Source organism: Mirounga angustirostris, unplaced genomic scaffold (genome assembly GCF_029215605.1).
Source record: "Mirounga angustirostris isolate CCGP_5_RB_7025 unplaced genomic scaffold, mMirAng1.0.hap1 SCAF_14, whole genome shotgun sequence".
Lineage (NCBI taxonomy): Eukaryota > Metazoa > Chordata > Mammalia > Carnivora > Phocidae > Mirounga > Mirounga angustirostris.
In genome coordinates this window covers 74,950,907-74,976,320 of record NW_026991722.1, presented here as the reverse complement: position 1 = coordinate 74,976,320, position 25,414 = coordinate 74,950,907, and the positions used below count along the sequence as shown (strand labels likewise).

General features: G+C 39.4%; 2 protein-coding genes across 3 annotated transcripts in view; one reads left to right on the top strand and one right to left on the bottom strand.

Annotated features, from left to right (window-relative positions):
• PPTC7 (protein phosphatase targeting COQ7) overlaps positions 1-14,001 on the top strand; it is a 40,060-nt gene extending 26,059 nt beyond the window's left edge. Inside the window, exons 3-6 of the mRNA XM_045887672.3 lie at positions 3,837-4,035; positions 7,174-7,297; positions 8,907-9,036; positions 10,146-14,001. Of these exons, the coding sequence (XP_045743628.1) occupies positions 3,837-4,035; positions 7,174-7,297; positions 8,907-9,036; positions 10,146-10,204 (512 nt within the window). The 3' untranslated portion in view covers positions 10,205-14,001. The remainder of the gene's footprint in view (positions 1-3,836; positions 4,036-7,173; positions 7,298-8,906; positions 9,037-10,145) is intronic.
• Positions 14,002-15,310: 1,309 nt separating this feature from the next.
• Positions 15,311-25,414, bottom strand: part of RAD9B (RAD9 checkpoint clamp component B) — a 38,282-nt gene continuing 28,178 nt past the window's right edge. For both annotated transcript variants that reach the window (XM_064578350.1, XM_045887675.3), the window contains one exon: positions 15,311-16,007. In XM_064578350.1, coding sequence (XP_064434420.1) covers positions 15,879-16,007 — 129 coding nt within the window. In that variant the 3' untranslated portion in view covers positions 15,311-15,878. The remainder of the gene's footprint in view (positions 16,008-25,414) is intronic.

Below are 25,414 nucleotides of genomic sequence, written 5' to 3'. Positions count from 1 at the left end.
TTCTAGTACTTCTCTGTCAACTTGCCCTACGACTTTGGGCAAACTACTTAACCTCTGACCTCCTTGCTTCATTTGTTAAATGGAGAGATCTTTTTTTTTGTGAAAAGGAATGACTCAAAGCTTCATGCAATACTCAGAAACATGTTGAGGGAAAGAGGACATTGCAGAATACTATCTAATAGTCTGACACCTAACAAAGAGCCTATAGATACAGATTCCAGGTCCCAACTCCTGCATATTCCCATGAGTCCTCTGCCGACACCCCCCTACCCATTTACGGTGACTTGGAATAAGCAGCTGAAAACACCTGTCCTGATCTTGCACTTTGAAAGCTTTGGTTTCTTCGCTGTGTTTCTTCTTTATCCCTCCTTCCTTTCCTATTTACCCTCATGTAGTTCGGAGATCTTAAAATAAATTTAAGGACATATTAGAAGTTTTTTTACACTGAATATTATAATCACTTTTTTCTCCTAAAGTACATGTTGAAATAATCCTTCATTACTATGACACATAGACGCTTCTGTCACCTAATCTACACACATACCTCTAAGTTGTTTGTAACTAAATTCAAGCATTTTTTGGCAAAGACAGCCTACTGAATTTTACTGAACCTCAAATATAATTGCAAATAATGATAACTTTACAAGATTAAGTAATCCCTTTTTTTTTTTTTAAGATTTTATTTATTTTTGACAGAGAGACAGCGAGAGAGGGAATACAAGCAGGGGGAGTGGGAGAGGGAGAAGCAGGCTTCCCGCTGAGCAGGGAGCCCAGTGTGGGGCTTGATCCCAGGACCCTGGAATCATGACCAGAGATGAAGGCAGATGCTTAAAGACTGAGCCATCCAGGCACTCCAATCCTTTTTTTTTTTTTTAATCCAGCAATTGCTAAAAAGCCTATAACACGATTCCAGTATAAAGGTCAACCACATGTTTCTTGAGAATTTCTAGCTGCTTTTAGATCTGGGTTGGCATCACAGGCTAATTGTTAATATATATTTCCTCAGAAACTCTTAAGTGGAGTTAAGTCTTATGGAGTTAACATATCTTAAGAATTTGAGGGGTCATTCCTAATAAGGTTCTTTCTTTCTTTGCTGCACAAAAGATTTCATGGTAGTTTACAAAATTAGGGGCCAGTGATAAAAATATTTCCATTTTAGCATGAGTGGTTTGCTTGGGTGCCTGTCTGGATTTGTCAGTGGTCTGAACATCTGATGCTGTTGTTCTTAGCACTTCTTTTCTTCTTTTCCTGCTTGTTCCTCTCCAAATACATAAGAATAATGAGCTCTTCTCCCAGTATTAGGCTCTCAGGGCCTGAGCCATGGGCACATGATCATCAGTTATATGAAGAGGTAGAGGAGGAGTATACACTCCAAGCCTACATGATTCTGTAAGGCTGGGCTTGCCTTCTTTGGTGCTGCTTTGCATATTAAAGCTCTGTCATTCATGAGGACCGTTTTGACTCTAACTGAGCGGGTGAGGGAAACAGCCACCGGGGTAGCAAAATGATAGCCTGGGTTTGTCCGTGAGTAATAATGAGTCAACATGAATTCTTCCTGCCGCAGGATTTTCAAGGCTCTGCTACTCATCTGTCATTTTTCCTCCTCAGATTAATCCCAGCAGCTTTCAGAAGCTCTTTTGTATGGTGATTCTGTTAATGAAAAATGATTGGAGTTTTTGTGCATTGAGTTAAGGAAGGGTAATTGGTGATCTTAACTCTAACATAAGCTATGCAGTAGGTTATCTGGCAGCACTGCCATTTAGTTACAGTACTTTGTTTTTTCTCTGATGTTTGATGGGTAGAGACTAGATAGCTTAGCATTAGGGTGTGAGGTTAGATAATAAGGAAATGGAATTTCTGAACATTATGATGAGATAAATGCTTAAATTTAAGTTTTTTTATATTAAGTTATACATTTTCATCATACATCCTTCATCAAGGAAAAATAACAGAAATTAAATTATCCATAATCCCACCAAGAAAACTATTAATATTTTAGTGATGATGCTCCCTGATTTTTCTTCTGTATATGTTTGTGCATAGAATAATGGTAATAGGAATTGTGAATATACTGTGTGCTTACAGTAGCCCCATGAGGTAGGTTCTTTTGCTCTTATTTCCTGTTTTGTTAGGAAAAAACTGTGGCCTAGAGAGAATAAGTGACTTGCCCACAGTCACACAGCTAGAAAACAGTGGAGCCCTGGGATTTAACACAGCTGGTTCCACAGCCTGTTTCTTTTGTTTTGCTTTTAACGGTCATCTTAACAGTTTAGCTTTTACCTACTATTGGTTTATTCTTTTTAATTACATTAAATTTTACTTTTTTTGATGTACAATTTAAGTTTGATAACACTTTTTATTTAAGGGAACTTTAATACTAGCTTGAAATCTGCTTATTTCACTTATCTTTCATTTTCAAATCTATTTCTCTAACAATTTTAGTGGCTACCAAATAGCTAACACTTACGTGTTGTAAGTGTTTGATATGATTTAACTAATTTTATCCTCCTAACACTAAGAGATCGTTATGGTCTCCCTATTTTGTAAATGAGGAAACAGGTGCAAAGCGGCCCCAGGTCACACAGCTAGTTAAGTAACAGAGCCAGCATTCAGATGCAGGCAGGCTGACTCCAGAGTCTGTACTCCTAAGTATTATATGACAGCATGTAGCTTTCTACTGTATGGATGTACTGTGATTTATTTAACCAATCCCTTAATTTTAGATGTTGAGGTTGTTTCCAGTTCTTCTTGATCTTAAACAATGTTTTTGTACTTATTTTGTTTACATTTCTAGTTGTTTCTTAGAATTGGTAAGTCAAAGGATATGCACATTTTTCAAGGTTATGCTGCCCTTTAGAAAGGTCGTGTGGTTTTACTATCTTGCCACCGTGGAGTAAGAGTGACCGTGTTCCCTGCACTCTTGCCAGTACAATGCAGTATCTTTTTTTTTTTTTTTACTCTTGTTAAACTAATAGGCAAAATGGCTACTAGTGTGATGATGATTTTTTCATATATTTACAGACCATTAAATTTACTTCTTGGTAAACTGTTTATTTTTCTATTTTGACATTTTTTTTCTGTAGGTATAGGTTTAAATTTTAGTACTTGAAAGCAGTCTTACTGGTTGTACATCAGCTTTTCAGTCTGGGGAAGGTCATGTGAGCTGTGGGCTGCAAAGGTACACAGAAGCTTTTTGCTCTCTGCTTGGAATGTGGTTTCTTCCCTCTGAACATTAGTAGTCTCTGTAAAGTGAACAGGATGATTCCACAGGCTGCCTGGGAAAATTGGTCTTGTCCGTTCATAGTGAGTCAGTCTCCAGTGAAGGTTCTTCATGACCTCAACAGATGAAAATCTGGTTAAAAATTGTAGATATGTGCCCTGTCTTAAATTTTAGTGAATTTCATGGAGAAGGCTTCCTGCCAATGACTAATGAGAAATGTCAGGAAAACATAACATTCTTTCTTATTCTGGCATTTAAGTGTTAAAACTTAATACCTCAGCAACATGCTTTTGAGCATTTGGCATAGATTATAGTACTACTGAAATGAAATCGTGCAATTAAATACCAGCCATTTTTATTGTTTCCTATCTCTGCAAGTGGAAGAATTCAGATTTCAGGGGCTTGCTTACTATATATAATATAAATCCCTTTTTCCTTCCCCATCATGTTGACCCTGATCAGGTTACTATTGCTATTTGTTGGAGGCAGGAGCATGACTAAGATAGTCAAAGGAGGTTCCAATGTGGCATGTTGCTTTTTGGGGTGATGGGATAAAAATGTGGATCCAAAGATAATCTAGAAAGAGAAAATAAATGGAGATCATTTTTGGTTCTAGGTAGCAGTACTGCCTGCATCGTGGTGCTGGACAGAACTAGCCACCGCTTACACACAGCAAACCTGGGTGATTCAGGCTTTCTGGTTGTCAGGGGTGGTGAAGTTGTGCACCGATCAGATGAGCAGCAGCATTACTTCAACACTCCATTCCAGCTCTCAATTGCACCACCTGAAGCCGAAGGAGTCGTCCTGAGTGACAGGTAGTCTCCCCTCTTAGCCATTAAGAGTAAGCAGAGCATGGCTGTTCCTCCTCCTGTCCCCCTTAACTACAGTGGAAATAGGCATTTTCAGTTGTCATGTGTGATAAGAAGGTACAACGAGAATATTCTCATCAAAAGGACCTTTTAGTTTGACTTCAAAAGATATTTTGCTGGCTATTGCAGCCAAGTTGAATTCAGATGAAAACCCAGTAATTTGACAAGACTGAAAATACTCTTCAGGCTTACAGAGTATCAGTTTTTCATACCAAGGCCAACATGGTACATATGTACATATTTGTTAAGTTGTGCTGGAGAAATGAGTCATCGTCCATGCATGCCACTGCCTGTACAAGATTTTTGCATATGTTGTTAGGGAAGAGTTCGAACAGACATCTGCTTTATTTATCAGAACAACTTCCTGATTCTCAGGGCCTTCTATTATATGCATCAGATAGAACTTTTAAATTGTCAGGACCTTTACAAGACAATAACTACTTTTTTGAATCAACTTTTACAGTTTATCTTTTCTCAAATGTGAATACAGAGTGAGACTAAGTGTCAGATTCCTCTGCCTCAAACAACTTTATAGGACCTGGCACAAACATTGCTGGTGATTCATAAATGTTGTTAAATGGGTAATGAACCTTTTGTAAAAATAGAAGTAGTCTTGCAAGTGTCTATTGTCTCTACTTAATAGTTCTTATTAAGCCAGATCTTGAGTACAAACTAAGATAAAATGATTATTACTGCCATTTTTTAAACTGAAATAAGTATATTATATAATTAGGTATTCAGGATTGTCCATCTCAAGTCTATTGCTGACTCTTAGAGGGAGGGAAGCATATTTTACTGTCAGATTAAGGTATGTTACCCTAATTGGAACAATATTTCATTATAGGCCCTTCTTTAGTTGGCTGTAATGTATATATTCATATTAGCCATATTGGAGTGAGGAGAAAGCAGAACCCAAGGGCTTGGTAGATACCAAGCTCAGCTAACAGTTACAGAGAGCAGTGTTTTAATTTTCCTTTATTTGATTCTTGTTTTGGCTTCTCAGTGCTAGAGCTACCCTGCCATATCTCACACCCTATCTTTGGGACTGTGTGTTTAGGGCAGCACTCTGCCTGGCCTGCCAGCGAGGTGGAGGTTGCTTCCCCTGGAACCCACAGACAGCTTGCTAGCATGTGACTTCAGCTCGTGTTTCAGTGCAGTCAAAAGTTTCCAGCGGCACAGTATGTTCAATCAAAATGGGCAGAACTGCAGCTGGCGGAACACCAAGCTCATGGGTGGGAGTGCTGGGAGAAGAGGACAAACTGTCCAATGGTAGCGAGTCTCGCACAGGCAGGATAGCAAAGGACACTCCTGGGGAAGAAAAACCTCAGCATAAAATAGAGCTTTGCTGCCAACCTGGTCATTAATCTAAACTTCTAGAACCTGATTTGTTTCCAAAGTCTGAGCAACTGTGCAGTGTCTTGTATTGTTTTTTTTATTCCACAGAGGGAATCGACCTGGTTTCCACCAGTTTTAGTCTTTTTTCCCCTGCTGCATGAAAGCATTTACTTCCTTTTTCACTTCATTCCTCTTATTTATAAAATATAATTTTAACCCTTAATTTACAGGTTTTCCTTTAGTAGCCGTTTTCACAAAGTGTTTGTGGTATTAAATGTGTAAGTGAAAGTTCTTTGCCAAACCCCATCACAGAACTTTTAAACGTGCCCCTTCTTTCCTCAGTCAAGAGAGGGTGAACCTGGAATTTTCTCAGGGTACTTTGTGTAAATCCCCAGCAGACATTGGTGGGTTGTTTTTATGTTTTCTCTTCACATATTTTACATAATTTATAACATGTCAGTTACACAAGCTTTGGGGTCTTTCTGTCAAGCTTAGGGTGTTTTAGTTCTGGCTCCTCCTTTCTGGGTCAGTGTGTAAATTTTTTCTTTGCACTTGTTCCCTAATTACAGGTTAAGGCAGACTATTAGATATTTCACCTTTCCCTCACCTTAGAGGCTTGGATTCAGTGAAGCTGGCCTCTGGAAATGGCTGAGAACCAGCCTTTGAGAGGGCCATTAACTCTTTGAATATATGATCTTTTCTCCCCACCAGGTGTCCTTCCCCTACCCCCAATTCTTGTATGTTTTCATCAGGTGTTATCAGAGGAAAAAACCTGCCTTCTATCTTTTTTAAAGTTTTATACAAAAAGATGTAGTGAAAAATCTACCTCCTATCCCATCCCCACCAACACATTTTCTCTCCTCAGAGGTAGCCACTATTACCTATTTCTTTGCATCCTTCCAGATTTATTCTCTGCATATAGAAGCATCTGTATCTATGAATCTTCCCCCTGCCACACAAACATACACACACACGCTGTCTGCACATTCCTCTCTTCATTAACAATATATTAAGGAGTGCCCCCCGCCCCAGTTTGGAGGGTTAGTTACTTTGTTTCTTCATTTATTAGATACTTCTTGAAGACCTAGTATGTGCCAGGCACACTAATAATTAAATATTTATCCGTGGTGAGCACTCTTTAAGCCCTGAGAGACACACAGTCCTTACTCTGCCTTACTAGTCCTTACTAGTAATAATATACTAGTGATAATACTAGTAATTACTAGTACTATAGTAAGAAATACCATTGTAGGTATTCCATGTGAATTAATTCTTATGGGATTTGCATGTTCTTTTCCATAGTGCTCTGTTGTTCCACTATATTGCAGCCTCCTCAGAGCCAGAGTTAAGCCTGCAGAGAAACTGATGAGTAGAAAATGAGTAAGAGAGGATGGAATTTGGCTGTGAAGAATTAGGAAATAAAGACTCATTTCTACTAGGATTTTAGAGGCATGTTAGTTCTGACTCAGAAAAGAACCCTTCTTCCTTTTAAGGCATGTGTGACTAATCATCAGACTCAGTTTTATTTGGTAGTTTCAGTTAAGCTTTTGAACTATTTATATCAGATTTTTCAATTAATTTTTTCAAGGTTATGAATTTCACAATGACTGGTTTTTCTTATTGATTCTGTTATTATAAATTAGTTTTTCTTAAAGCCTCATTACATTGTAACATAGTGCCTCTTGGAAACTTTGAAACTTGTCTCTGAAGGCCTCTCGTAACTTTGCCCCTACCCTGTCCTTGTCACAGCCCAGATGCTGCTGATAGCACATCTTTTGATGTCCAGTTAGGAGACATTATCCTGACGGCAACAGATGGACTTTTTGACAACATGCCTGATTATATGATCCTTCAGGAGCTAAAAAAATTAAAGGTAATTAACTCAAAGGTTGGTTGATGGAAACAATGGCCCTCGCTGGGCAGCTAAGTCTTATTGGTCCAATTGTATTATCTCTTTTTGTAGTTTTGGAAAAGACTGTTTTGTGAATTTAGGAAAATAATGGTCCCGGTCTTTTAAGCAATTGTAAATGGAAATATTCACAATTGGAGAACTTGAGAGAAAAGGGGGTTTCTCACCTTTAGTACCTTTAGTAAAGTGGTAAAGGTAGGAAAGCCCAGAAGAGAAATTTCTTGTATTTTTAATGGTGTTAGCTCCCGATTGTCTTTTTCTCCTCTTATTCTTTTAACAAACCCAGCAGGTGTTGAGGTTGGGAGAGAGAGGAAATCGCCGTACCAGAGCCAGCCAAGGGCAGGAGGCAGCTAGGGGCCTTGACGTGATCTGAGCTGTCACCAGTAATGAACAGTTCAGACTTGGCCCATACAGAAAGTGGAAGGAAGTAAAAACCAGTTTTTCCATATTTTCCTGACTTTGTAAAAGTACTAACTCTGGGGGGAAATTAGTCTTTTCCTATGTTCTTAACACTAAGCAGTATGACTGTGAGTAAGTTTCTAAACTTTTTAAGCAATATTTTCCTCACCTTTAAAGTGGGGGTTACCAAAGGTCCTATTTTATAGAGTTGTGGTGAGGATTAACTAAGACCATGTGTACAAAGCCCGTAGGGCCATGCCCCGTCTGTGGGATGCAGTAAAGGTCAGGTGCTTCCATGGAGCTGGCACTGTGCTCTGTGTGGTGACGGGGTGGTAAGCAGAAACTTCACATTCCCTCCCCATATGGAGCTTATATTTCTAGTGGAGGAAGACAGATAATACAGAGAAAAAAATACATGATAAATGTTGGTGGTAAATAAGAAGAACAATAAAGCAGGGTAAAGGAAGAGAGAATAAAGAGGGCTGCTGTTTTGGAAAGATTGTTCAGAGAAGGCCTCTTTGAAGAGGTGACATTGAGGCAGAGGCCTTTTATTATTTATACTGAAACTATTCCGAATCTTAGAGTGGTAGAGCTAAAATGGACCTTGTTTCCCATCCCCATTTTACAGATGAGGAAGTTGAAGCAGCAAGGATAAGGGTATGACTCAAGATTACACAGCTAAACAAGAATCTTTCATCATGATATAAAATTCTAAAGGTATTTTCAGTAGGACAACTGGCAGCTCTTACTTGGAGAGCAAACTGTGGTTGGCCAGGGTTGCATTCCTAAGCAAGGAAACTTTTGAGGTCATCCCTAAAGTGCTATCAAAATCTGCCTTTTCAGTCCCATCCAATTTTAGCAAGAATACCTTAAGAATTCCAAATGGGAAAAAAAGCAAAAATGAAAATCCAGACTTTAGGGCCCAAGGCCACCCAGCAAAGAGTGACATCTGATTGACATCTTGTGCAGGCGGCACTCACTGGTGGTCTTGTTCATTTTACTGAAGATGTAATGTTGTAATGTCTTCTCTAACTGTAATAAAACTTAAATGGTGGAAACTGTGGTTAGATAAATGTTACTGTCTCAAAAAGTGATATTTGCAAGAAGTATACTTATATGCAGAAATCATGTGAGGCATTGTGGTAAAATTGACTCCCTCATCCTTTCATCTTAGAATTCAAATTACGAAAGTATACAACAGACGGCAAGAAGCATTGCTGAGCAAGCCCATGAGCTGGCCTATGACCCAAATTATATGTCACCTTTTGCACAGTTTGCATGTGACAACGGATTGAATGTGAGAGGTAAGCATTCTTTAGGAAGGTCATAGGGACTAATTGGGGACATAGTGGTATGGGAGCATTCTTGGCTGTAGAGTGAGGTAAACTAGAGCACTCGGGTGAGACTGGTAAGATGTCCTCTTCCAGCTGTGAGCCCCTGGCTTTGAGTGAGGTCAGTACGCCCTAACACTGGAGGTCAAGAGCAAGTGCATGTCATCATGTCTTCACCACCAAGGATGCCCTCCAGAACTGAATTTCATCGGCTGTAGAGACAGACAGGCAGAACCTGAAGCCCTTTATTGCCACCACTGCACGGCTTGGACCTGAGCCCAAAAGGCTTCCAAGTCCGCCTAGAGGCCCTGGACATTCCTAACAGTTTAACATTCTACCCTTCATGGGTCTGACATTTCACTTCTCCCTTCCCTCTGGCTTTGTGAGACTCGTTGACAATATTTGCCTGCCAAATTACCACAGCAGATTTTGAAGAGGGAAGCAATGTTAAACTGTCCTTGCCTAAAGAGTCCTTCTATCTACTGAACGATACATAACTTTGGGAACAGGCCAGTAGCTCAGTCTTAGAGCTGGGATGACATGTTGGTGCTATCATTATCAGAACTCATGGAGTTGGTCAGTTTCTTGCTGATACAATATTATGACATGTAAAGCATTTCTTAGCCCTCCAGGAAGTATTAAAATAGAAAAAAGCACATGCCATAGCTGTTTGGCAGATTAGAATACAAGACTATTCCTAGTTTCAAAACATTAGATATGTTTGTCCAAATTAGGATTGTGAGTAGAAGCATGTAACTTTCTCGTCAGGCAGAATTTATCTGAACCAGATTTTGTCTTTACTGTGATTGCTATAAACAGAGGATGTGGCGACCATTTTAATAGAGTGCCTGTTGTAAAGAAGCAGTGAAGTTTTTTTTTTTTAAACTTCAATTAAGTTACATGTAATTTTTTTAAAACTATTTCTCTTTATCGAATATTTTCTTCTTTTTTCTACTAAAGCACAAACCAAACCTGCCTGAATTGCAAGCATTTGTCTCTTAGTACTTTCTTAGGCTTACATTTTTAATTGACTTTTCCTTTTAAGACCTATGAAGACATTTTCATTTTCATGTTCATTTTAGGTGGAAAGCCAGACGACATCACCGTCCTTCTTTCAATAGTGGCTGAGTATACAGACTGACTCGCCTAGGTGTCAACTCCGGCCTTTCCCTTCCTCTTCCCAAATTCTCCCCTGCCATGTGTGCTGATGCTGCTGGCAGGACTGTGTTTCTTTGCCACTGATCTCAGTGACCAGTGATGTAAGCCTTTGCTTGTCTTTTTGAGACCTGGCTGAGATCTTTGTGGAGAACCACTACTGTCATTCACTAGCTCATATCTGCCAGCAACTTGGAAGAGAATCAGGATTTGAAGATTGACCTTCACTTCTTCCTGTCCTTTCTACGATGGAATGGAGATTTTCAATGCCAAAATGGCTATTATGTTTCAAAAATGGTTTAAGTATTGAAAAAGTGATGTTGGTAAAGTGAATTCAAAATTACAATATGTAAAAGGGATTTTAAAGTCTAACACAAATTGTATGTTATGGTACATCTACTAGAAACATTATCATCAAAAGAAATGTTACACGTGTACTATACAGTCTTTGTTATGACGATTGGTGTGGCTTTATGTTTTCATTATAAACTCCTATTTTTCAGGGGCTTATAATTCTGCTCTAAAACATTGCTCTGGATTATGAAATCTTCATCCCAGGAGCTTTTTTGTTACAAATTGTTAGAAAAATTTAGTTTAGTTCTATGGATGCAAATGTTTTTTGGTTTTTAAAAGATGCTTAATCGTGCTCCTGTGAGGAAAGTTCCGGCAGTTTATTGATTAGTCCAAATTATAGGCTGGTGGCTTGATTTGCAGGAGGCGTTGGGGAGACTCCCTACCAGATTTTTCCAAAGGAAATATTACAAGATTATAAAACTCCTCGAAGCCTAGAAATTTAATGTTATGGCTGAAATTCCTCCCAGATTTCTGATACGAGATCCCGGTGTGGGAGCTCTAGGCCCTCAGGCCTAACAGGTTGAGAACAGAGAGCTATAACTTTGAATTTTGTTGGGTTTTGATGGTCACGCTACTCCTAGTCTCCCTCTCAGACCTTTCATTACTAGGCTTGCTTTCCGTAGAGCAGGCACCAGATTCAGGGAGTCCGTGTGAAAAGAGCACTGTGGGCAGTGACAACAGCACAAGAGTCCACGAGGAAAACTCCTGGTGATGATCTGACATTTGCATTTGCCCTACACAAAAATTTAGGGGTTTCTGAATCAAGCTTAATGTTTACAGTTTCTGAATAGCCATCTTGCAGTATATAGTTTCCGTATAAAACTACCCGCAGTTTTCCCCTTACCTGCAAGCTCAAACTTATTTTTAAGGTTTGTGCACAAGTCGACTGCTGTAAAGATATATATTTTTGGGTCAGTTTTTTTTCCTTCATTAACTTGGTGGTAGAAAAATATATATACTTAGAAATTCTTAAATTAAAGCCATGTTTTATATATAAGTCAGGTAACATTGGTGTATAGATGAGAATGCAATTAAACCTGATGAGGATCTACTGAAAGAGAATACAGAAAGTGTCTTTCTCTAAAGGAGATACTTATTCCCTGGTTTATTGCATTAAAACTTATGTTTGAGGTTACCTCAACTTGTTTTAAAAGATTTTGTTTTGTGAATTTGTACTGTATATTTGAGTAACTGTCAAGCTTTTGTTTTATTTAAAATTGTTTAACATGTACCATGTACATGTCATTACTATATTTCAATGCATCATGCTTGTAACAGGCATTTCATTTATAATAAGAATGAGTTATTCATTTGTAAGCCGTTCAGTAATTTATCTACTATTCCTAAATTGGCATAATGTTAGATATCTATTTTGAATCACCTTTAATTACATGTCAGAATGCCTTAACTACCCTAACTTGACAAAACAGAATTCTTTGGTAGAGGAGATAGGGGTCGGGGCCGGGAGGGGTGGGTGGAGGTACATTCTGTTTAAATAATGAGTACCCATCGTGCTATGATAAAACACGGAAGCATGAGTGGCAAGTGGCGGGGTATTTATTTTGCACAAACTGTTTGCAGTCTCTGTGTATTTAAAAAGTAAAGAAAGTTGCATCCAGAAGGGTTTTGTTAGAAGGAATACATTTATATTTGGGCTGACAATTTCAGCTCTTTCGTTTGGGTTTTTAATTATTTCTGGTCAGAGGTATGTAGCCTTATGATCTGGATATATTTTGCATTAATTTTCCAATGCCTACATTTAATTCCTTGTAAGAGCAGTGCTGGTCAAGTCACTGGCTTTTCTCTGCTCTCATTTAACCCATCAAACACAATCTTTATAAAGCTAGATTGGTGGTGTTTTACACGACTCATTTAATCAACTTAGTCTTTTTTGAGAAATGACCATTAGAAATCAACAATGTTTGTGTCAGTGATATTGAAAATAGTGGGACAAGAATTTGAGTTTCACAATGGAACTGACTTTGGACCTGGCCTATAGATTAGTGACACAGAATATTTTCTCTATTTTCTTTTTGCCCTGTCCTTTGTGTGTGACACAATTAATTTTATGACTGCTGGGGGGTAGGAGGGTGGTGATCAGTTGGAGTGCTGCTTAACAAGTAACTCTCCTTCCACTCCCAGTAGTCAGAGGCTCTGCTGGACCCATACTGGAATTTTCCAGGTCACAGAACCCAAGTCTCTGGGGTGTGACAGATATACCACTTGGTGGGTCTGATTCTGAACTTGATATGTGTGTTAATTGTATTTTAAATCAAGCAGCATAAAACACACATTTGCCTCATGTAATGGACTTTTATAACAAAAGAGAATTTGGATTTCTAATTTACAAATGGCAAATTATTTATCCCTGTCTGGATGCACCAAAGACCAGTAAAGTTTATAGCTTTTCCATCTATATTTATAAAGCAATACTGTATTATAAAAATCAATATTTTTATCACATGCTTGAAATTTTTATTTTATTCTGTTTTAAAATGTGCACTCTAAACATATCAGAACCTTATTTCTTCCTGTGAACTTAAGCTGCCTGCGCACAAAAAAAATTTACTGAATGGATAATGCAGTAGAATCCATAGGCTCTTAAAAACTGAAAGAAGAAATGGGGGTGGGGGAAACAAGTTATTTGTCCTGAATTACTGTACTGGCTTGACATGGTTGATAGGTACTAAATCACAAAAGAATCCATTCCAGGTATGCATGTCTGGGGGGTGCACTGCGTCTAGGGTAGAAACTAGATTTCAAGCTTTGCATGATAGGAGAGTGTCCTCTTCTATCAGCTGCATTTGTTCTGGATAGAACAGTAGCCTTCAGGACCACCTTCAGTACCACCAACCTACCACATCGAGTAACAAGGCAGGAATTGTGGGAATTCACGGAGTCAGTTTTGAGCATTTTGGAGATTGTAAACAAGATTGGCTAGAACTGTAAATGTTTGTACTTTTGAATAAGTTCATGGTTCCTTGTCACCTTATACCAGCTATCTTTGTTAGAAGCTACAGCACCCAATTTCCCTGGAAACTATCACATTTTTGCAGTTAACAAATTTTTACAATATCAAAAACCCAAAATCTGCTTATAAAATTGAAAATATGAAGCAAAAAGCATTTGGATTCTATTTATTAAAAAAAATTCTTTGCAAAATCGAACTTCTCAATTAAAAAGCAAGTGTCCATGTCAAAATTTTAACTGTTAGCAGGTAGTCTGTGGCAAAGATGGCTAAATATGAAGCAAATTTGAATCTGTGTATACTAATGAGCTGCTTTTTTCTGTTGAGACTATCATTATTTGTCTTACCCAAGAGGCAATGACCTGAATTGGATGTCTGAAATATAACTTATGCAGGAATAGTTCTGTAAATACATTTAAATAAACTGTAAAGATATTTAATAAATATAGTATTTATACTAATCTGCATAACTCCTCTTAATTTGAACCGTAACTAAGACACCAGCCCTTGGCATTTTGTTGGTCTCTATATCAAGTCCTCATTTCCAAGCCTCTTAGTCATTCTAGCAGGGACTCCTTACTTTGTAGCTGTCATTTTCTGTCTTTTCCTAGTTTATCCCCCTTAGCTCTTTTTCACCAGCTAGCTTACTACATCAGTTTAGCTGCCTCAAAAATTCCATCAAAATGGACTGATAATTGAATGTAAAATATAGATGTTTTCCCAACTGAGAAGGCTTTTGCATCTTCCAAATGGTATGGAATGAAGCCACAAAAAGATCTGGTGTCATTTAAACTTAACATTCTGTATGCAAATTCTAAAACCCAAATTATATACAATTTAATAGTGTAACTATCTTTTCCAGACTGATGCTGCATCCAGGCAATTACTGATGATGGTGCCTTCACAACCTACACCCCTCTGCCCATTTCAGTGAGTGAACCAGAAACTTCACCCTCTGCATGAGACCTACAGTTATTCGGGTATAAATGCTCTCTTTGTCGTCATCTGCATCTGTCAGGAATATGTGAAATTCAGTGTTAATCATCAGTGTAAGCATAAGATACGTAAATCTTTAGCCTACAGTGTGAAAGGACTTGAAATTATGTGGGCATGGCCAATTTCCACAAAAAGCTTGGTGAAAGCCCATTTTCATTCATTGAGGAACATTTTGGGACGAACTACAGTTTTTATTAGGTTATTGTGGGTAGCTCTGACTCACTAAGCTACAAGAGCCAAATTCATTCTGGTTTTAGTTAGACCTCTTCACAGTTCTGAAGTTTACTAATTCACTCAGCCACCTTTGTGTATGAATTCCTCACAAAATGTTAAGTACAACTGCTTGCCCGTTAATGTTTCCTTGTGATTTGATGGTTTCACAAAGACTTCACAGTAAGATGTTACAGAAGTGAAGAGTTTGTCAGGTTATAATTGACTATAAACAGGTTTGGGGGAGGGAGAGGCATGTTACATATTATGTAACAATGGTTTTGTGCCAGATTTTTTAGTCTGTCTGTTCAGGTAAGAAGCTAATTCTTAAAGGGGCAAAGAACAGAAATATTCATCATCTACCTCATTTTACTCCAAACCTAGGCTCTCGAAGTGGCGGTTGCTGCTCAATGTCAGATAATACAGAAATAATTTTGGCAGCAGTTCCATAAAATTCTTTTCTGCATGCCACTGCAAAATGTAAAAATCACATATGAAAACAGAACAATTTAAGGCTATAAAATAAAATTTTACAATATATGAAAAGACTCCAAAGTGAGGGGGGTGGCTATATATTTTTATTCTTGACCTTTATTTCAGGGATTATTTTTACTTAAAATCTTAACAGAATATAAAAAGCAATGGACAAAAAAAGTCATGGCATTACATAGGAAGAGACTGCATAGCTTTTTACTATGTCTGAAAGCACCAAAACTCTAATGTTTGCAATCAAATACAAAAGCTCCCTACTAGTCACAGAACTACAAGCCATATTGATGCACTCTAGATGGCTGCTGAAAAAGGTCTAAATACCTTTATAAAACTGGCAAAGAAAATGCTAAAAGCTCTAGTGTGAACGTGCATTGAAGAATTCTAATGAGCTTTTTCCCTGCACAGAAGACTCTTCTGCCTCCAAGTAGCATTATGGATTTAAAGCAAATATGTACACTTAACAAGCAGCTATTTCTAGATATGGCTGTTATAAAAGATGATGATGTTTAGCAAAGCAGAAGCCCATCCTCCCATTTCAAGGAAGTCCAAGACAGTATCTTTTAGACTAAATGTGAAAACGTGTTTGAGGTGCAAGTGAGCTAGCAAATGGACTGGGGGCCAATTCAGCCATCATTAAGTGTCAGAATGTGGAAGAACTGCCATTATTCATGTCCTCTTCACTGTCACTTGCCGTTGCCAGACTGTCAAAAGGGTGGTTGAAGTGTTGTCGCTGGTCAGAAGAAACTGCTCCAAAGAACATGCAAGAAAACTGGAGGGAAAAAAAGTAACTCCACTGTTTATTCGAGCGAAAGTTAGTGCTCAGTTGATGCTCCAGGTCACAGCCCCTTTTCAGAAACTTGGCCCATGTGGTCTCCCTGACTTTGATGGTAATGGCTCATGGAACACCCAAACCTTCATGACTGGTACAGCACATCCTAAAACAAAGCCCTTCCCTGACTAAAAGGAACAGTTTGGGATCACTGATCTGACTCCTCTACTGGAGCCATTAAAACTCACACCAAGGGAATGACAGACAAAGGGACCCTCTGCAGGCAACCCTGCTTGATTAATCCATCTTCTCCCCTTTCCCTCCTGCTGCAGCTGAAGCCACCACTCCCAGCTAAAGCCAATCCTTCCCTCCCTTTCTCTGCCCCCCCAGGCCTTCCCAGGCTGCTTCTCTGTTGAATAGGAATATCAGCACTTTAATCAAATGTCTCTCATCTTTAAAATACAAAATAGCCGGGCGCCTGGGTGGCTCAGATGGTTAAGCGTCTGCCTTCGGCTCGGGTCATGATCCCGGGGTCCTGGGATCGGGTCCCGCATCGGGCTCCCTGCTAGGCGGGGAGGCTGCTTCTCCCTCTGCCTCTGCCTCTCTCTCTCTCTGACTCTCATGAATAAATAAATAAAACATTTTTAAAAAATAAAATAAAATACAAAATAGCCTAGGGGCGCCTGGGTGGCTCAGTCGTTGAGCTTCTGCCTTCAGTTCAGGTCGTGATCCCAGGGTCTTGGGGTCAAGCCCAGCATCAAGCTCCCTGCTCCAGGGGAGGCCTGCTTCTCCCTCTCCCACTCCCCTGCTTGTGTTCCCTCTCTCACTGTGTCTCTCTCTGTCAAATAAATAAAATCTTTAAAAAAAATAAGATACAAAATAGCCTTATCCCATCCCACCCCCCATCCCCCCCTCAACTATTGCCTTACCTCTGCTGTCAAGCTGTCTACATTCACTGTCTCCATTTTCTCATTCTCTTATTCCTCAGTCCTATTTGAAAAAGCTGCTGACCCCACCACTCCACAAACTGTCTACAGTCACCCAAAATCACCACATCCTTAAGCCAATGACCATTTTCAGTCTTCATCCCACTTGATACTTTCTTCTCGTACCTTCCTCATGCCACACTCTTCCTGGTTGCTTTTAGACTTTTCCGCTGGCTGGTCCTCTTCTACCCACCCTTTGAATTAGGGTTTCTCAATCCCAGCACTACTGACATTTTGGGTCTGATGATTCTTTGTTGTAGGGACTGTGCTGTGCAGCAGAGGTTGAGCAGCATCCCTGGCCTCTACCCACTAGACATCAAGTAGCACACCCCTTCCCAAATTGCAACATCCAAAAATGTCCCCAGACGTTGCTCCATGTCCCCTGGGGAGCATAATAGCCCCAGGTTAAGAACCTCTGCTTTCTATGATGGCAGCCCTCCTCTGTACCCTCTCCCTAGGAGATTTCATTCACACCCTTGGTTGAAATTACCACCTATATATGCCAGGGAGCTCAAAGTTAGAATTTGAACTTCAACCCATATATCCTACTACCTACTTGATTTCTGCAACTTAACATAATGTCCAAAACTGACTGTGATCTTAGCAGTGAAGCTGTTTCTCCAAACCTAAGTCTTTCTGAAACCTCTTTTTCCTTTAACCTCCATAACCAATCCATTACCAAACCCTGTTATTTTTACCTCCTCAGTTAGTTGTCATCTTTGGCCATGTCCCTCCATCTCTACTATAAGGAATCACTCCCATCTCAGATGCTACAACTGAGCTTCCATTCTTGCCTCACTGTACCCCATTCTTCACACAGTAGCTGCTTTGGCTGCTCTACAGTTATCTTTTTAAAAATTCTACTCTGTACAGTGCACCCAAAATAATTAGATACCTAGGAATAAACCTAACCAAAGAGGTAAAAGACCTGTTCTCTGAAAACTATAAAAAACTGATGAAAGAAATTGAATATGACACAAAGAAATAGAAAGACATGCTCATGGATTGGAAGAACAAATATTGTTAAAACATCTTTACTACCCTAGCAAAATACCAACAGCATTTTTACAGAACTACAAAAACAATCCTAAAATTTGTCTGGAACCACAAAAGACCCCAAATAACCAAAGCAATCTTGAAAAAGAAAAACAAAGGCTGGAGGCATCACAATTCCAGACTTCAAGTTATATTACAAAGCTGTAGTAATCAGAACAGTATGGTACTGGCACAAAAATAGACACATAGATCAATGGAACAGAATTGTGGAAAATACACAATTACATGATCAGCTAATCTTTAACAATCTTTAACAAAATAAAGAAGAATATCCAATGAGAAAAAGAATGTCTCTTCAACAAATGGAGTTGGGAAAACTGGACAACATGCAGAAGAATGAAACTGGACCACTTTTTACACCACACACAAAAATAGATTTAAAATGGATTAAAGACCTAAATGTGAGACCTGAAACCAGAAAAATCCTAGAAGAAAACACAGGCAGTAACTTCTTTGACATTGGCTGTAGCAAATTCTTTCTAGATATGTCTCTGGAGGCAAGGGAAACAAAAGCAAAAATAAACTATTGGGACTAAATAAAAATAAAAAGCTGCTACACAGCAAAGGAAACAACAGACTGAAAGGCAACCTACAGAATGGGAGAAGATATTTGCAAATGACATAGCCAATAAAGGGTTAGTATCCAAAATATGTAAAGAACTTATAAAACCCAACACCCAAAAAACAATCCAATTTAAAAAATGGACAAAAGGGTCGCCTGGGTGGCTCAGTTGGGTAAGCATCCAACTCTTGATTTCAGCTCAGGTCATAATCTCAGGGTTGTGAGAGCAAGCCCCATTTCAGGCTCCACGCAGAGTCTGCTTGTCCCTCTCCCTCTGCTCCTCTCCCCTGCCTGGGCGCTCTCTCTCTCTCAAAATCTTTTAAAAAATGGACAGAAGACATGAACAGACATTTCTCCAAAGAAGACTTATAGGTGGCCAACAGACACATGAAGATGTTCATCATCACTTATCATCAGGGAAGTGCAAATCAAAACTACAATATCACCTCACAGCTGTCAGAATGGCTAAAATCAACAACACAAAGAACAACAGGTGTTGTTGAGGATGTGGAGAAAAAGGAACCCTTGTGCACTGTTGGTGGGAATGCAAACTAGTGCAGCCACCATGGCAAACAGTATGGAGGTTCCTCAAAAAGTTAAAATAGAGCTACCTTGTGGTCCAGCAATGGCATTACTGGTATTTACCCAAAGAATATAAGAACACTAATTCAAGGGGATACATGCACCTCTGTGTATATAGCAGCATTACTTACAATAGCCAAAATACGGAAGCAGCCCAAGTGTCCATCAATTGATAAATGGATAAAGAAGATGTATGTATATATACAATGGAGTATTATTCGGCCATAACAAAGAATGCAATCTTGCTATTTGCAACAACATGGATATCTAGAGACTATAAAGCTTAGTGAAGTTAAGTCAGAGAAAGACAAATACTGTATGATTTCACTCATGTGGAATTTAAGAAACAAAACAGGAGAAAAATAAGGGAAAGAGAAACAAATAACAGACTCAGGGTGTCTGGGTGGCTCAGTTGGTTAAGCGTCTGCCTTTGGCTGAGGTCATGATCCCAGGGTCCTGGGATCAAGTCCCAACATTGGGCTCCCTGCTCAGTGGGGAGTCTGCTTCTCCCTCTCCCTCTGCTTCTCTCTGCCCCACTTGTTCTCTCTCTCTCAAAATCTGTAAAGACAAAAAAACAAAAAACAAAAACCAGACTCTTAACTACAGAGAACAAACATGGCTTCCAGGACTCTTCAGGCATCTGGTATTCAACAACTGCTCTAACTTCACCCTGTGCCATTGTTTCCCCTTGGCAATCTGCTCTCTGATCACATCGGCCAGCCTTCACTTCCTTAAAACCACCACACTCCATCACAGGGCCTTTGCACATGCCATACATTCACCCAACTCCACTACTTTAACCTTTCTAGCTCAACCCAAACACCAGTTTCAAGGAGAAGGCTTTCTGACCTAGATGAGGTCAGTCACATCTTAAGTTCTCTCAAAGCATCCTGAACTTTTCCTTAATTGAACTTATCACAGTTTTTTAAAATTAGCATATATTTAGTCGTGTGACTATTTAATGTGTATCTCCCTCCTAGTCTATAATCAAGTTTAGGAATCTTTCTTGTTGGGGTGCCTGAGTGGCTCAGTTGGTTGGGCAGCTGCCTTCGGCTCAGGTCATGATCCCAGAGTCCTGGGATCGAGCCCCGCGTCAGGCTCCCTGCTCCGTGGGAAGCCTGCTTCTCCCTCTCCCCCTGCTTGTGTTCCCTCTCTTGCTGTGTCTCTCTCTGTCAAATAAATGGATAAAATCTTTAAAAAAAAAAAAAAAAAGGAAACTTCCTTGTATAAACAAGAGCAAAATAATTTGCTCTCCATTGTATTCCCTACATCTAAGACACATGACCCTTGACAGATACTTGTGGGAATTGCATGATAGTTGCATGAATGAATAAATGAATGAGCCTTGTTCTTGGCTCATCCTCACATATCAGAAGGTGAAGATGCCCTCTGCATAGTGGCAGTCTGACAGCAGCTGTGGAATTCTTGCTTCAGATGGAACACCCAAATTAGCTGGGATAGACAGAATGCCCCCCCAAAGGTGTACACATCTCAAACCCAAGAACCTGTGAATATGTTACACCATGTGGAAGAGGGAAATTAAAGATAGTAGATGGAATTTAAGTTGCTAATCAGCTGACTTGGACCATCCAGGTGGGCCCAATGGAATTACAAGGATCCTTAAATGTGAAGGAGGGAGAGGAAGAAAAAAGGTCATAGTAAAGTGATGTGAAAAAGACTCAACCAGCCATTGCTGGGTTTTTCTTTTTAATTTTATGAATACAACTCATAATTTTATTAAACTTTTTTTTAAAAGATTTTATTTACTTATTTATTTGAGAGGGCATGAGCAGGGGAAAAGGGCAGAGGGAGAGGGAGAAGCAGGCTCCCCACTGAGCAGGAAGCCCAATGCAGGGCTCGATTCCAGGGCCCCGGAATCATGACCTAAGCCAAAGGCAGACGCTTAACCGACTGAGCCACCCAGGTGCCCCCACTGCTGGTTTTGAAGATGGGAGGGAACCACAAACCAAAGAATGCAGGTGACCTCAAGAAACTGGGAAAGGCAAGAAAACAGATTGTTTTCTTTCTAGAGTCTCCAGAAAGGAACACACCCCTGCCGACACCTAGATTTTAGCCCAGTAAGATCCATTTTGGACTTCTGACCTCCAGAACCTTAAGACAATAAACTGGTGTTTTAAGGCTCTAAATTTGTGGTTATTTGTTCTAGCAGAAATAGGAAATTAATACGACTGGCTTTGATTTTTTAACTAGAGGCATACTCTCAGCTGCCTCTGAAGAATCTAGTTTTGACCAAGGTCAAGAGTCTAAGGCTGGAAATGACCTAGAGGTAGCACCTGTGTCCGTTCAACATATAATATCATATGCACATAGCTCTTCATAATGTTTATGGTGCTATATACTAGACTAGAAAGCTTATATTTACTTTGGTTTTTGAAAATTGCTGTGAATTTGCTATTAGGGTAAATATTCTTTGCTACTCTCTCTGTTCCCACCTACTCTTCAGCCTGTAAATCTTGAATGGCTGAATGATCGAGCCCTTTCCTGGTGTCTAACAGTCTTCTAATGAAAATGCTTATGAACAGCCATGAAACTGGGAATTAACCTCAAGTCCAGTATGAACTGGGTAAGAAGATAAATTATTATAAAATCTTTTTTTAATTTTTTATTTTTTTATTATTTTTTAAAGATTTGATTTATTTATTTGACAGACAGCAAGAGCAGGAACACAAGCAGGGGGAGTGGGAGAGGGAGAAGCAGGCTTCCTGCTGAGCAGGGAGCCCAAAGTGGGGCTCGATCCCAGGACCCTGGGACCATGACCTGAGTCGAAGGCAGATGCTTAACGACTGAGCCACCCAGGCGCCCTAAAATCTTTTTTTTTTTTAAGATTTTATTTATTTGACAGAGAGAGACACAGTGAGAGAGGGAACACAAGCAGGGGGAGTAGGAGAGGGAGAGCAAGCTTCCAGAAGAGCAGGAAAATATGATCCCAGGGTCCTGGGAGCATTGGGCTCCCTGCTTGGTGGGAAGCCTGATTCTCCCTCTCCCACTCCTCCTGTTGCTTTCCCTCTCTCTGTCAAATAAATAAGTAAAATCTTTAAAAAAAAATTAACACAAGAAAACAATAGCCTTCATATACATACAATAGGCAGTTGGAGAATATAATGGTGGAGGAAACTCCATTTGCAATAGCAACATAAAAGGTTAATTACTTATGAATAAACTTAATAAATTCATAGAACCTATATGAGGAAAATTTTAAAACACCCCTGAAAGACATAAAAGTAGACCAACAAGTGGAAATACATTGCCTGTTTTGGGACAGAATGACTCAACATGATAAACATGTCAGTTTTCCCCAAGTTAACAAATTTAAGGAAATCCCAATAAAAAAATGACAACAGACTTTTATGGAGCTAGATAAGTTGATATTAAAGTTCAACATTCAGGAATAGCCAGGAAAAACTGACAAAATCTACAAAGGGATACTGACTACTGAACATTCAGACATACTCTGAAGCCTCTGTAATGAAAAATGTGGTTCTGACAAATGAACAGATCAGCAGAATAGAAAAGGAAGTCTAGAAATAGACCCCAAAACATAAATAAATGTAGTATGTGACAAAGAGAGCACCTCAAATCACTAAGGCAAAGGTAGACCTTATAAGAAGTGGTTCTGGGATGGCTGGGTAGCCATTTTGAAAAAGATAAAATTGAACCCCTACCTCACACCATACACAAGACGAGAAACTCCAAATAGTTCAGGTGTAAATCTAAAAAGATGAAATCAGGGGCGCCTGGGTGGCTCTGTTGGTTAAGCGTCCAAATCTTGATTTCAGCTCAGGTCATGATCTCAGGGTTGTGAGACAGAGCCCTGTGTTGGGCTCTGCAGTGGGCAGGGAAACTGCTTGGGATTCGTTCTCCCTCTTCCTCTGCCCCTCCCCCACTCCGGAACCTCATCCCCCACTACCACCGCTCATGTGCCCCCTCTTTAAAAAAAAAAAAAAAAAGATGAAACCATACACGTTCTAGAAGGAAACATGGGTGAATTTCTCTTTTAACCTCCACATGGGGAAGGGCTTTCTTTCTAATTAATGACTCAAAATCCAAAGATGATTCTTTTTTAAAGGTAGGTAAGTTTGACTATATAAAATGAAAAAATTTTTGCATGAAAAAAAAACCTTAAAAATTTGACAACTGATAAACTGAGAGAAAATATTTACACCATATATCACAGATAAATAAATGGCTAATATCCTTACATATATAAAGAACTCTTAAAAATTGAAGGACAAAAAATTAGAAAAATGGGAAGAGATAATAAATCCACAAAAATTATAAGTTTTTAAATATTTATTTAAGAGAGAAAGCCCGCCCAAGAGGGCAAAGGGGCAGACTCCTGCTTGAGTATGGAGTTCAACTTGGTGCTCAGTCACACAAGCCATGAGATCAGAACCTGAGCTGAATGAAACAAAGAGTCAGATGTCCAACCGACTGAGCCACCCAGGCACCCCAAAATTACAAAAGTTTTTAAACACATGAAAAGATGTTCAACCTCACAATTAGAGAAATGCAAATTAAAACAACACCGAGGTACCATTTCTTAACTATCAGTATGACATACATGCTGTTTGCAGGCTGCAGAAAATAGGCCCTCTCCTCTATTGCAGGAGGGAGTGCAAACTGGTACAACCTTTCTGAGAAGAATCTGGCAGCATCTAACAAGACTACAGATGCACTTTTTTTTCTTTTTTACATATGCACTTTAAACCAGCAACACACTTTCAGGAATTTGTCTTGAAGATAGACTTCAGACAATATGAAAACCTTTACATGTGTAAAAGGTTATTCACTGCAGCTTTGTAATTGCAAAACATAAGGGGGAGGGATCTAAATGCCCACATATCAGAGAATGGTTGAATTAACTATGGTATATCACACATGAAATACTACACAGTTATTGAGGGGAAAAATAAAGTGATATGGAGTGATTTCTAGTACATACTGCTAGGTGCAAAAAGCAAAGTGGAAAATAGTATTTATAGAAAAAGAAATAAAATATGTATGTATCTGCTCATTTGTGCAAAAAGAAACAAATGATTAAAACAGATTTATTCTCTACAAAGGGTGCAAAGAAGGGAAGGAGTGACACTGCTCTGCATACACCCTTTTATAGTTCTGACTTCTAGTGCTGTTCACAGGTCAGCACTCGAAGACCAAAATCAACAAGGATTTGGGGAGAACCAAAATGGGAGCAAACAAAGCTACCTGCATTAAAGATGATTAATATAACCATACTGAAATATGAATGAGGGAAAAAAACTAACCTAAGTAACTTTGACGAACTGTATTTTTTTTTTTTTAAGATTTATTTATTCACTTCAGAGAGAGAGCGTGCACAGCAGGAGGGGCAGAGGGAGAGAGAATCTCAAGCAGACTCTGTGCTGAGCATGGAGCCTGATGTGGGGCTCGATCTCCTGACCATGAGATTATGACCCAAGCTGAAACCAAGAGTTGGATGTTTAACTGACTGCACCAATGAGGTGCCCTGAGAAACAGTATTTTGAATATATACTTAATAGCTGAAGACAAAATAATATTCACAAATATTGTACTTCTGTTAGCAGATTCATTTTTTCCAGGGGTATGGATTAGCAATTCTGAAACTATGTGTTCTCAGATTGAACAATAAGTAAACATGTTGTGGATAACAACAGCCAAGTTTCTCACTGTCAGACAAAGGAGTTTTCTTTTTTTTTTTTTTTAAAGATTTTATTTATTTATTTGAGACAGAGAGAATGAGAGACAGAGAGCATGAGAGGGAGGAGGGTCAGAGGGAGAAGCAGACTCCCTGCCGAGCAGGGAGCCCAATGCGGAACTCGATCCCGGGACTCCAGGATCATGACCTGAGCCGAAGGCAGTCGCTTAACCAACTGAGCCACCCAGGCGCCCTCAGACAAAGGAGTTTTAAAGAAACAGGGGAGGGGCGCCCAGGGGGCTCAGTTGGTGAAGCATCTGCCTTTGGCTCAGGTCATGATCCCATGGTCCTGGGATAGAGCCCTGTTTTGGGCTCCCTGCTCAGCAGGGAGTCTGCTTCTCCCTCTCCCTCTGACCCTCCTCCCTGCTCATGTTCTCTCTCTCAAATAAATAAATAAAATCTTTTTAAAAAAATAATTAAAAAAATAAATGGGGGAGGCCAGTATGAACCCTGTGGTGTTGGACTGGAACTGGAGGTATCAGTATGAATTCATGGGTTTTAATGT